We start from the raw sequence: 14,582 nt of genomic DNA on the forward strand, positions 1-14,582 counted from the left end.
ATGGATTCGCACACTAGGCTTCTACACTTATGCACAGGTGCCTCGGGCTGCCAACCAGGGTTTGCACAGCGTTTGAAGACCCCACCCACTTTATCAGTCTGGTCTTTTCCCACCCAGCAGACTTGATGGCCAATTTTGTCTGCTGCAGGCTAGATGGTGCCCTGGTAGCAGAGCTGAGATTTGAACCGAGGTGTTTAGAATCTCAGCGCTGGTTTGCCAGCAGAATCGTCCACTGCACAACCTAATTGCATTCATTTAATTTATTTGTAATTAATGTGTCATAAATGATCAAAACTAGTCCTTAGACATAAGAAAGCGCTTTAATTTTTTTCCTATTATTTACATCGTATTGTTAGGGTTGGCATTTACATTAATTCGCCTTATTAGTTGTGCTCCTAATGGGTGGTGTACTTCACCATTAAATATAAATGAAGTATACATGTGTATCCACTTCTCATTCAGTATAATCACACAAGGTTCAGCCAAGTGCTGCTGTATAAGATATAACAGTTTCTCGTAAGAGCCTATTTCATTTATTTCATTCTTCTACATTCATATCGACTTACTGAAGAGAGCAAATGCACTCTCAGAGTTGCTCTTGCTTCAGCTTCTGTCTGACTGCACTGGCTGACCTTTTCTTAAGCTGCACTTTACAGAAAAGTCTCAGGGTCATGTTCGTAAACAGGAAACGTGCACTTCCTCACCCGTTGCTTTAGTCTGCCGATGGGGTCAACAGAGCCTCAAGATAGCTAAAATCATAGCTCTGTATAGCACAGTGCTTTATACATGAATTCTTTTATTTCTAAATGTAACCTTTAATAATCTCTAACACAACTACTAATGGTGTGCATGTCTGCAGTTCCACCTGATATTCTAAGAGCTTTGCCGTCTAGGTCTTTAAATAATCCTGACCTAATAAAACCTTTGTTATTTAAATTGTATTAAATTGTCTGGTGATCATTCGGGTTTTAATTTCTTTAGGTTTTTTTACCTTTTAAATTTCATTGGTTCCTCCTTGTAACCCTCTAATGGATTTCATTTTTGACCACTTTGGTCACAAACAGTGACCCTAACTGAGGCAAAACATGTTCCAGGTTTCCTTCATTTCAAAATGATGGCTTTTATTGTGAGTCCTAGAGACTTGGACTGATTGATTTTTATGAACTTTTTACCTCAACATCATACCTTGACGGTTTAGTAATGCTAAGTAATGTTTTTTTGCATTTTTTTCTCCCAATTTTCCTCCTAATCTAGTCATATCCAATTACCCGATTGCATTGCACCTCTACTGATGTTGACCTCCACTCTGACTGAGAGCTGTGACTAACACACGCCCCCTCCGACACATGTGCAGTAGCCGACTGCATCTTTTCACCTTCACGAGCCAAGTTCATATGTGGATCAGCTTTGTGTACGGAAAGACACACATTATTACACATTATCCCCGTCTCTGTGCAGACGCCATCAGTCAGCCAGCAGAGGTCATAATTGCATCAGTTATGAGGCACCCACCCTAAACAAAAAAACAATCGTTGTTCAATTAGGTGCCCAGCCTGCCGGTAGCAGAGCTGAGATTCCCATCCTAAGATATGATTTCACGGATCGGCGGGGGTGATTTAAAATAGAATAACTATAGATTTGAAAATCAGTGTAAATCCTGAGCTTTTTTTTTTTAGATGCAATGAGACACTGCTCCCACCTAGTGGTCACTGGAGACAATAACACCCGAAGAGTGTTGGTAATTTAATTGTTCTTGTAGCAATCTCTAATTATTTATTCTTTCTGTGCGGCCTGGTAATAAATGACCCACTGACTGGTACCGGTCCACGGCCCGGTGGTTGGGGACCATTGGGCTAGCGTGTGTTACCACTGTGCCACCTGAGCACCCCTAAGTAAATTTTTTTTTTTTTTTTAAGTTTAAGGACGGAATGATTTTAAAGGTAAAGATGATGATGATAATAATAATAATGATAATAATTATAATAATAAATTGTATATATAGCGCCTTTCTTATACCCAAGGGGGAAAAAATACTTATTAAAGGGTATTAATAAAGCTAAATGTCTAAATGACTATATTGTTAAGGGGATGGAATTATTTTAAAGGTAAAGATGATGATGATAATAATAATAATAAAAATATTATTAATAAATTGTATATATAGTACCCTTCTTATACCCAAAGGGGGGAAAATATTTATATGATACAGGGTATTAATAAAGCTAAATGTCTAAATGACTATATTGTTAAGGGGACGGAATTATTTTAAAGATAATGGTATGTTGTTTTTTCCCCCAAGATTTGGCATACAAGTTGGACAACTGCAGGTTAAAATGACTATCCAGACATAAATCATTACCTTAATATAAAATTACATGCACAGTGATTAATTCAGGTTCTGTTACTTAATCTGACTTTGCACTAATAATGACAACAACAACTCTTTAAAAATAGAATTGATAGCATCATCTGGACTCCTGAATAATCAATGGACTGTTGTTTGATGTTTTGGAAAGTCTGTGTTCTAATCAGAATAAATAATCTATTCTGAGTATTTTAAAAGCGTACCTGATCGCCTGCCCACTTGCTCGTTCTGTTTTTGTCTTTGAGTGCATTAGGTATTACTTTTAATGCAATTGAAAGGCTGATTACACCGTAACACACACCCACGTACACTCATGCAGCACACGCACATGGCCTTGAATGGTTTAATAATTCACATTTCTCTGAGGCAGTCAGGCTCCAGATCCATTTTTCATTAGAAGGGACAGTGGAAAGCTTCAAACCCAAAAAATAACACTGCCAAAAAAGAAGAAGAAGGAAAAAACACAAATGTAGAGCGAATTACATGGTCATGACCTCCCTGTTTGCTGCAGGCTACATCAAATGTTACAAAGAAGCAAAACAGCAGCTAATAATAATACAGTGGAACCTCCATTTAACCGACCTCAAAACCTGGAAAACCAAATTGCCATTCTGATTGTTTAGAATTCCGGCTGGAGTGTACCAAGACCAGTAGTTCAGTAATTGTCTGCTAGCCGGCTCACATCTCTCTGTTTACATGAGTGAATTACATGAGCTTTTTTGGGAGGTTTGCTTTGTTCTTGCTCTTTCTCAGTGTTTTATGCTTAATTTTTGCAAGTTCTAGTGCTTAGTTATGCACCAGCGCTGCTCCATTAGCCACCAGCAGTGCTTCAGACTCCGAATAATAGATAGTCCCACTATACGATTACAAAAAAAAAACACCTCCACCACACAAGGTAAATGAAATTTCTCCTCAGTAGTACAGTACACCAATTTTATTATTTATTTACAGGTTTTACATTACATATTTACATATCTATTTACATTGTTCAATGTACTGTAATGAGTGCATGTTAAGCACTTTTGTGGGCCTTAGTGCTGTGCTTTCGTATATTTTCACCCCATGGAAAAAAACAATTTTACAGACCAGTGCGCCCCCCTTTTAGTCCGTTAAATCGAGGTTCCACTGTAATGATAAGTTGTATTTATACACCGATTAGGCATAACATTATGACCACCTCCTTGTTTCTACACTCACTGTCTATTTTATCAGCTCGACTTACCATATAGGTACATTACATATAGTATAGGTACTTACCATATAGCACTTTGTAGTTCTACAATTACTGAATGTAGTCCATCTGTTTCTCTGCATGCTTCGTTAGCCCCCTTTCATGCTGTTCTTCAATGGTCAGGGACCCCCACAGGACCACTACAGAGTAGGTATTATTTGGGTGGTGGATCATTCTTAGCACTGCAGTGACACTGACATGGTGGTGGTGTGTTAGTGTGTGTTGTACTGGTACGAGTGAATCAGACACAGCAGCGCTGCTGGAGTTTTTAAACACCTCACTGTCACTGCTGGACTGAGAATAGTCCACCAACCAAAAATATCCAGCCAACAGCGCCCCGTGGGCAGCGTCCTGTGACCACTGATGAAGGTCTAGATGTTGACCAACTCAAACAGCAGCAATAGATGAGCTTGACATCTACAAGGTGGACCAACTAGGTAGGAGTGTCTAATAGAGTGGACAGTGAGTGGACACGGTATTCATAAACTCCAGCAGCGCTGCTGTGTCTGATCCACTCATACCAGCACAACACACACTAACACACCACCACCATGTCAGTGTCACTGCAGTGCTGAGAATGATCCACCACCTAAATAATACCTGCTCTGTAGTGGTCCTGTGGGGGTCCTGACCATTGAAGAACAGGGTGAAAGCAGGCTAAAAAGGTATGAAGAAAAATAAATGGACTACAGTCAGTAATTGTAGAACTACAAAGTGCTTCTATATGGTAAGTGGAGCTGATAAAATGGACAGTGAGTGTAGAAACAAGGAGGTTGTTTTAATGTTATGGCTGATCGGTATAGTGCCTTTCTTATAGCCAAGGGTGCTTTACATATCAAAAAATAACACTAAATGATCTGCCACCAAAAGTAAGTAATCTGGATTTTGGAACAGACAAGAGGCCACTATCTGAGGACCTAAGAGATAGTGCAGAAGAATAGGGGTGTAAAAGTTCTGATAAGTAGATAGGGTCAGACTATTGAGGGATTTCTATGTTAGCAGTAGAACTTTAAATTGAATATGAAGTGGGACAGGCAGCCAGTGTAGCTGATAAGGAATTGGGTGATGTGAGCTGATTTTTTAGAATATGAGAGAACTTGAGCAGCAGAGTTTTGAACATATTGAAGAGACGGTGTTGGTTTATTTCCCCCTGGTTCTGTGGTTATACACTAGACATAAATACTTTACATTGCTCGCTGGCCAGTATTTTCTTGGCAACCTGAGCTATCTATCTGTCTTAAGGGTTGGCATGAAGCTTATTTGTTTAAGTCTTAGTTTTATGCACATCTAGCTCTAAAATGCTGATGCAGCTTCTTCTGCAGGAAATTGCAGAAGTTTCAAGCTTCGGGCTTAAGCAGTACTACACAGTGATCTATCACCCCTCAGCAGACCAACTTTCTGACACGTTTTTCTCCATTACTCTGAGTAAATGAAGACATTTGTTCAGTCTGGATCCACAGTGTCTAGATCAAAACTGAAATTCACTTGAAATCCACTGACTAATCGTATTTAAACCTGTTTCAGAATCATTCATGAAGATGGGTACTCGGAAGATGAATGTAAGCAGTACAGAGCTGTGGTCTACAGCAACGCCATCCAGTCTATCATGGCCATCATTAAAGCCATGGCAAATCTGAAGATTGACTATGGAGATTCATCAAGAGCGGTACGTATCGTGTGTGGTGTGCTTTAGTTTGACTTAAAAGGGGTAGTCATGTTAGGGCAAATAACATACAGGGACAGTGGTAGCCTAGTGAGTAGAGCTTTGGGTTATCAATGTAAAGATTGAGAATTCAAATCCAGACTCCACTGTTGGGCCCTTGAGCAAGGCCCTTAACCCTCTCGACTCCAGGGGCGCCGTACAATGGCCAACCCTGTGCTCTGACCCCAGCCTCCAAACTGGATATGCTGGGGTACACGAAAAAAGAATTTTGTTGTACTGTGCAGTGGTACCTTAAAACATAATGTCAGTTGGTTCTGGGAGTGACATTAAGTTTTAAAGACTGAGTTTTTTTTTCCCATAAGGATGTATGGGAAACTTGTTAATGTGTTCCATGGTCCCGTAGAACTGCATATATTTTAATGCTCATTTAAAATAATGGGGTTGTTTTTGTTTTTAACGATAAGCATTTTAGACTCTCTCGAAAAAGCTGATTTTCACAATTTCTCAGCACCCCGAGCTATAACACAAGTTTAAAAGTGAAACAGGAGAAAAATCCAGATTAACACAGATACATGTGGATGGTTATCCACACAAATGCAGATTTGTCTTGTATTTGCACTTTGATGACATTTTATTGCCCCGCTTAAGCCAAGTGCTGAGCAAAACAACAGTCACACACATGTTGAGTTTAAGGGAAACGTTGAGTTTAAGGATACACATTTCTCAACAAATGTTGTTGAGTTTCAAGGATTTTGAATTTAGGTGACGTCTTGTTACGAGGTACCACTGTACACTTGTATATGTATACATGGACGAGATGGATGAGTCTGGGTTTGGCGGTTGCCAGGAGAACGGTACTTGTCTGACTGCATTGTGCGAAGTGTAAAGTTTGGTGGAGGGGGCGTTATGGTGTGGGGTTGTTTTTCAGGAGTTGGGCTCGGCCCCTTAGTTCCAGTGAAAGGAACTCTTAATGCTTCAGCATACCAAGAGATTTTGGACAATTTCATGCTCCCAACTTTGTGGGAACAGTTTGGGGATTGCCCCTTCATGATCCAACATGACTGCGCACCAGTGCACAAAGCAAGGTCCATAAAGACATGGATGAGCGAGTTTGGTTTGGAAGAACTTGACTGGCCTGCACAGAGTCCTGACCTCAACCCGGTAGAACACCTTTGGGATGAATTAGAGCGGAGACTGCGAGCCAGACCTTCTCGTCCAACATCAGTGTCTGACCTCACAAATGCGCTTCTGGAAGAATGGTCAAAAATTCCCATAAACACACTCCTAAACCTTGTGGAAAGCCTTCCCAGAAGAGTTGAAGCTGTTATACCTGCAAAGGGTGGGCCGGCATCAAATTAAACCCTATGGATAAGGAATGGGATGTCACTCAAGTTCATATGCGTGTGAAGGCAGACGAGCGAATACTTTTGGCAATATAGTGTATGACAAATAAAGGCATTCTATTCTATTCTATTTGATAAATGAATTTTGAACCCTCAAGCATTTCTTAGAAATGGCTAGAGAATAAATGACAACGGTTGGATCTGTAGCATGCAAAGGTAGATGACCTCCAAGGACCAATGCAGCAACATGAACTCAAAATCTTACTTTTCATGAATGCAAAGATAATCTTAGAAATGTGGAAAGTATTACATTATAGTTTATGTAGCAGATCAATCCAGTATCTATAAAACAACTGCATGTGACTTTATTTACCCAGACAACACCCAGGATAATGTTTTATAAATGTTTTTGAAGTTTTGGAGCAGCTCACAATTCCAAGCTGACATTGATTTTTTTCTTAAATAGAACCCCAGCTTTCAGAAAACACAGTTCGATATTGTACTGATTCTGGTTTGAAATTGTACAGTATGAAAAAATAAGCATTTTATTTATAAATAATTTGAGCTCATGGCTGTATAAAAAGAGCAGCTTTCTCTCCCAGGCAAAGGGCATGCCAACAAACACTAATGAAAAAAAAGTTTCTATTGCTTTCTACTCCTGCATCAAAACCATTTGAAATAAAGGAGTGCAGCGTCTTTCAAAAAAAATCTACACCCTTTCTAAATTGGAAACAAGCCCGTTTCTACTTCTAATACCTGGAGTGCATTTTCATATTCATGTAATTACTATACAGTAGACCTTTGAGTTGCGAATGGTTTACCATACAAACATTTTGGCTTACGAACGATCTTTTTCAACTTAACGTACGAACAAATTTTGGATTATGAACCGAAATTCGCGAGACACGTGACGTCACGAACAAGTTGACTCCGACCGTTTCTCTCTCTCTGTCTCTCTCTCTCTCTCTCTCTCTCTCTCTCTCTCTCTCTATATATATATATATATATATATATATATATATATATATATATATATATATATATATATACACAGTGAGCGAACATTCGGACAGCAGACTGTGTTTTTCCGGTGTTCTCTTTATATTTTGTAAAATTCTACATTAAAATGTCCCCAGAGAAGGTGCAGAGAAAGCGCAGTTTTGTTGTTGTTGTATAATTACTCCTGCCAGTAGCTGTCACTGTGCATCAGACAGAGGAGACATTGAGTAAGAGAGAAGAAGGAAGTTATTCTTTCGTGAAATTACACCTACAAAATACAACACTTGAAATAAAGAAGGAAATAATAGAGAAATGTGAGAGTTATTGTTGTTTCTGGTAGATACAATGTATTATGGTGTATAGTACAGCACACGTACTGTACTGAAATGTGATGTGTGTTTTATGTACAGTACAGTGTTACTGTGTATTGTTGTTTATTATTGTTTATTACAGGAATGTCTATTCTATAATTTAAGATTTAAGGGAAATATACTTGTATTTATAACAAAAAAGACCATTTAAGACATTAGAAAGGTTAGGTAAGATGGTGGTTTGGGAGGTCTGGCACGGATTAATTCTATTTACATTATTTCTTATGGGAAAAATAGGTTTAACTAATGAACATTTTGACTTAAGAACAGCCCTTCGGTAACCAATTAAATTTGTAAGTCAAGGGTCTACTGTATTTTTTGTACACATTAGCAGGTTTATGTTGTGAGTCTTGTTCACTCTGACATCCCTGTATGGATGCACACTCGAACATCTCGGCTGATGAAAACAAGACCTATTCTACTCTGTTGTCTTATTGTGAGCCAGGGTGGTAAAGTGGAAAATTAGTCACAATAATATTTGATTGCATAACTGTTGCACTTTTTAATAACGATGACATGACTGTAACAATAAACTAGGACTGTAACAATAAATAAATCACATAATTGATATGTATTGTTATATCTGCACCACAACTCAATACGTTTTTGTTACAGGAGGGGAAAAAATTTAAGAAAACAGTCAAATCCAATAGTGCATTATTTAAGTCTATTACAGCTGGAGTGTTCTAGTGGTGCAGTGGTAAAAACGATGCTAAGTCAGGTATGCAGACCAAAATTATCTGCAGTGGCAGCCCCTAAATTCAGGAGCAGTTGAATTGGGGTCGGGGGGGGGGTGAGTAACTGAATGAACTGAAATAAAATAAATTATAGTTTATTTATTAGTTCAGGGTGGCACTGTGGCTCAGTGGTTAGTATTATCACCTCACAGCAAGAAGGTCCTGGGTTTGATTTCCAAGTGAAACTGTCCATATAGGTGGAACTGGTCCATACAGGTTGCAATCCAACTCAGCTTTACAAAGAGCCTGCACTCCAAAAACACAAATGCAACCACGACATCAAGACCACAAAGACAAGGGTGTGTTTTAACATTACAAAAGGACATTTTAGTAATGTGGTATTAAAGGTTGGACTTAAATTTAGTGTGTGACAGTGTAGTGTAAACATATTAAAGCACTTGTCAAACATTCAGACAGAAAGAGAAGCATTTTAATCCATGTTAATCTGCACTGTAGTATTATATACATTGTACCGTGTATCATGCATGATATTACAACCATACCTAAATGACTTCATGAATAATTTCGTTAATTAATGCTTTTGAGAGGTGCAACAGTAAAGCGTTCTTCCTGTCTCTAGGAGAGCATGTGTTCAATCTCCAATAATGTCATTACTAACTGTGGCTGGGTCTTCAAGAAAGCATGTTTCTCCAGGTGGCGCAGCGGTATATTCCGCTAGCACACCAGCACCGAGATTCTATACTCCTCGGTTCGAAACTCGGTGTTGCCCCCTGTTGGCTGGGCACCATCTGGCGGGCATAGTTGGCAGTGCCTGCAGCAGATACTAACTGGCCACCATATCTGCAGGGTGGGGGCCGGACTGTGAGTGGGTCTTCATATGCTGTGTAAGGACCCTGATTGGCGGAAGAGACGCCTGTGCAGAATGCAGGCGTGAAAAGAGGAGGGCTGTGCACGTGTCGGAAGAGGCGTGTATAGCGACGTGCTCTCCTTAGATGCAATCTGGTATCTCTCAGAAAATGGGGAGAAAATGCATTAAAGAAAAGAAAGCATGTTTCTTACACTATGCTCAAAATATTTAGAATTTGTGTTGAATTTATGAAGGAATATAAGCTTTTTTTGATCATTTAAAACATTTTTGACTTTTATTCTTATAAGCCACTTCTATGCTGAGTTGTTTTGGCCCATTATTTACAGCTGAATCTCACCACAGCCAAATACAGTCCAACCCAAGCAGACTGATTAGTAATTTCAATTCTAATGTCCAGTCTTCAAGTAAATTAATTGTGTGTGTGTGTGTATAGGATGATGCACGGCAGCTGTTTGCACTGTCTGCTGCAGCAGAGGAGCAGGGAATTCTCCCAGATGATTTAGCCAACGTGATCCGCAGACTGTGGGCTGACAGCGGGGTGCAGGGCTGTTTCAGTCGTTCCAGAGAGTATCAGCTCAACGACTCTGCTGCCTAGTGAGTCTGCACTAACACACTAACAAACCAAACACAACTTGCTGTTGGGCAAAGACTTTAAGCTCTTCAAGCATCAAAATAAGGAATGATTAGTCACTGCTCTCTGAAAGAAAACATTAGTAAGCATGCACACAAATACAGAAAGGAGGTTTGAACAGTTCTGTTAAATGACTAGTTTTAACATTTTTAAATGAAATATGCTTCTGTTGTTTACGAGTTGTTTAATTGTGGATAGTTTTTACTCATGTAAATGTGTAAATGGAAAATTATAACTGTAAATGAAGCATTACGTTTGGCTTTGCATGTACTTTTTAAGCGGTATATTACGTTGGTTCACTACTGCTGCAATTCAGGGTTTGAATCCCCATCAGTGCAACATGGTTGAGGCCCTACAATGGATTGGTGTCCTGTTTGGGGTGTTACTGCATTGCACCCAGGGATACCAAGGAAACAGGACCCCCATGTCCCTGACCGGGATAAGGTGGTGGTAAAAGATAAAAATGACAGGAAACAAATATTTAAACATTTACATACTCCAGTCAAAAATTTTCACAAATGTTGGTTGAGTATGTCAGTGGTGTAAGGGTATGTCTAAAAACCTAGTGAGTGCTCTACATAAACAGCGTTTTACGTTATCCTTCGTTCACTGAGAAGAAGCTGTATAAATTCTTAGATGCCTTATTAGGCTGCCTACTGAGGTGCCTTAATTCTAAGCGATGATCTGACTGAATAACAAGGGAGCATCCAATGCTTCCTTAGCAGTGAAGGCAATCCCAGCATTCAGTGCAGCACAACTTTTCTCACAAAGATTAAAAATATGGCGGATGAATGCGGAGCTAAAAACAAAGAGTTCTTTTCAAATGTAAATAAATTTTCATTGATTTTTATTTGTATTAAGGTGTACAAGAGTAATTTACTTGCAAATCCGGGCTTGTCAGTGACAATTTAACTTTAATTTTTCAGTACATGGAGCGAGATGTTAGCTGGCATGCTAGCAGGTTGTGTTGTTTTAGTCCATTGATTTGAATGGCCTGAAACTTACTGTGTTAGCTAAGAAATTGAAAACGGCTGTGACGTAATCGGTCTAAGTATTGCGTCTAAATAATCTGCCTTATGAATTTGATGTCTTATTAGAATCTTCTCTACTTAGGCGGCTACCTAGGTAGGCAGCAAGGCAGCTCACTAGGTTTTCAGACAGACCCATAGTAAAGCTCAGCTGGCTGTGTACATGTGTGACCTGTGATTTTTTGTCTTTCATTAATCTTCAGTTCATTCTGACTATCCAGACAGCACTCAGAGACAGATTAAGGTTTTTTTTCTGACCTTGGCAAAAGCTCACTGTTTATGTCATTTTTGATGGGTGGGGTCAGATTGGCCCTGTTTATGTGACCACAGAATAGCTGTAGTCAGTTTTAAGCACTAACCAGGCAGTGAGGTCATACCACAAAGTTAAATGACTCTATAAAGCTGCTTGATGGATATTTGTAAGTCCTTAGATTTTGTCATTTTTACTTTTAGAAAACCTACAATAAACCAATAAAAGAACTCAAAATAAGAAACGTGAAACAGTTGCAGAAATAATTAGAATCCCAAGACTGCATTATAATTCATTTTTTTTTTAGATATGTTGTTTGTCTAACTGCAACAGATTCAGAAACACATGTTTATAAAAAGTGTTTTTGAATATCTAGACAGTGCTCATCTGTAGATTCAGTAGTTTCAGTTAGAAAGCTTCCTGGCATTTGAACTTTGTTGTCTTTGTCTTTGTTGACAGTGGGGTGTGTTGGCCACAGTGAGGTCATATGACATAGTCACAATGAGGGACACAAACGCTCAGGCCTTCAGCAAGCATATAACAGTCTGACGGGGTAAAGTCCAAGGAAAGGTAGTACGGTATAGCAGCTATTGGTACATGAACTAGAGAAGTGTATAACCGGCTTTGTGCTTGTATTTTGTTTTTCAAAAATCACAGATTTCGCAGCAAGTCATTAAATTACACTCATAAATCAAATAATAGAATAAATGGACGCTACAATATACAGCACAGCCTACTTTAATAGTTTAAAGACGAAAGTACTTGTAATTTTTCAAACTCAGTTACCTGAGTCGGGCGGCACGGTGGCTCGGTGGGTAGCACTGTCGCCTCACAGCAAGAAGGTCCTGGGTTCGATCCCCAGGCGGGGCGGTCCGGGTCCTTTCTGTGCGGAGTTTGCATGTTTGCCCCGTGTCTGTGTGGGTTTCCTCCGGGAGCTCCGGTTTCCTCCCACAGTCCAAGAACATGCAGTCAGGTTAATTGGAGGCAGTGAATTGCCCTATAGGTGAATGTGTGTGTTTGCACACATTCCTGCGATGGACTGGCGCCCGGTCCAGGGTGTTACTGTGTGCCTTGCACCCATTGAAAAGCTGGGATAGGCTTCAGACCTCCCATACACGACCCTAATTGGATAAGCGGTTAAGAAAGTGAGTGAGTTACCCGAGTCGTGTTTTTAGCTGCCTTAGACTTTGACATCTTGGACATTTTGTCTAACCGATTGCTAATGTAACTGAGCATCTTTAGAGTTTGCTGAGTTTATTAAGAAAGAAATAAACTGTACACAGACAAACGATCAGGAGCATAATCATTTACTCTCTGGTTCTTTTGAGGTGCAGCACAGACTACACACCGATGATCATGTGTGTAGAGAAGCACACTTTTACATTGACTATAGAATCCCCAAAGGGACAAAATGCACTCAATACATAAACACATACATCAAACATTAACCTAAACACTAATTTAGTTGCCGTATGATTGCTAGGACTGCCTCATATTGCATAATGCTCCTCATATCTCGTACTCTTCAAGAATAAACCATGTTAAATCGCTAAACACAAACCTCACTATTTGAATTTTCATAGCGAATTGCATATTACTTGGGAAACAGCTGAAAACGACTTGTTAGTGATAATAGTAAAGTGATTTTAGTCTCTGTCAAAGATAAATACCAAACATGCAGTCTTGCAGTTAAAAAATCTAACACAGTAGACTGCAGAATTTGGATTCGAATTTTAGGTGTGAGAAGAGAAATATGCTAATAAAAGTGTTACATTGATGCTGAGAATGTGTTTACTCAGCAAACACTGTCCCCCTATTCCTCTTTTTTTTTTTTTTACCCACTCAGCACCTGCTCTGCATGCAAAGTGCTTCTTCTATCCTTTCCTGCTTTGCTCGATTTCTGGCTCCTTTCTCCCATAACACCTCTTCTTCTGTAAATGTAAATACATGAGATGCTTTTTCTGCTCATGTGTACTTTTATTTATTCCTTCCTTCCTTTCATGCATTTAGTTTTCATTAGGACGATTGAAGGAGCTTTCCGTCTCGCCAGGCTGCAGCTTATCCAGATCTGATCTTTGTTTAAATGATAGAAGAAGAATGAAAATGAAGCCATAGCAGACATGAAAGCAAACAATGATATTCATTTTCTAGACAAACCAAACAGCTTGTGGGTTTGCAACAAACATACAGGCATTAAGAGCGATGTCTAGAATTGTATTTGCCTTTTTTATTTGAATGTATCCATTTATGTATTTTTATTATGTATACTGTTTCAATCACACTGTTAACAGGTGAATCATATCAAACATACAGCCACGTCATCTCTAAGGACAAAGCTTGGCAGCTGAATAGGTCGTATTAAAGCGCTTAGTGACTACGACATTTACAAGCCAGATTTATAAAGTTAATGTGTGATGAGTCTAGTCTGAAAAATCTAGACTGCTTTGCGTAATGAATGGGAACACTGACTGTATTTAATTAAGTTATATCACCCAACGTCACTGCATGACCTCAGTGAAGCTCTTGCAGCTGGGTGAAAGCAGACTCCCATTTAAACCAGTGTTTTTCAAAGCCAAAAAAATGGCTCGCGGAGGAAAAAATTATAATTAAATAAACAAATTTTAGGCCGCTCAGGTGGCGCAGGGGTAAAAACACACGCTGCAACCAGAGCTGGGATCTCGAATACATCGTATCGAAACTCAGCTCTGCCTGCCGGCTAAGGCTGAGCGGCCACATGAACAACGATTGGCCTGTTGTTCAGATATGGGTGGGACTAAGCCGGATGGGGTCTCTCTCCCATGACTGGTGCAATTATGACCTCTGCTGGCTGATGGATGGCGCCTACGCAGAGATGAGAAAAGAGTGCTCTCAGGGTGTGTCTCTCCGTACACAACACTGATCTGCGCTGCACTCGTGTAGGTGATGCATACGGCTGCTGCCCACGTGTCGGCGGGGGCGTGGGTTAGCTTTGTTCTCCTCAATCAGAGCAGGGATCGGCATTGGTGGAGAGGAAGCATGACGCAATCGGGCAATTGGACGCGCTGAAAGAGAGAAAAAAGGGAGAAAATGCAAAAATATGAAAACAAACAAACAAAAAAAAACCCAACTAATTTTACCAGGCACTTAAGCACAAAC

The 14,582-nt window shown here is 39.7% G+C and overlaps 1 protein-coding gene across 1 annotated transcript in view; it reads left to right on the forward strand.

The window, feature by feature from the left end:
* gnai2b (guanine nucleotide binding protein (G protein), alpha inhibiting activity polypeptide 2b) overlaps nt 1-14,582 on the forward strand; it is a 109,084-nt gene that overhangs the window by 74,562 nt on the left and 19,940 nt on the right. Inside the window, exons 3-4 of the mRNA XM_062997529.1 lie at nt 5,121-5,262; nt 9,972-10,132. Of these exons, the coding sequence (XP_062853599.1) occupies nt 5,121-5,262; nt 9,972-10,132 (303 nt within the window). The remainder of the gene's footprint in view (nt 1-5,120; nt 5,263-9,971; nt 10,133-14,582) is intronic.

Source organism: Trichomycterus rosablanca, chromosome 6, assembly GCF_030014385.1.
Source record: "Trichomycterus rosablanca isolate fTriRos1 chromosome 6, fTriRos1.hap1, whole genome shotgun sequence".
In the NCBI taxonomy this organism is placed as follows: domain Eukaryota; kingdom Metazoa; phylum Chordata; class Actinopteri; order Siluriformes; family Trichomycteridae; genus Trichomycterus; species Trichomycterus rosablanca.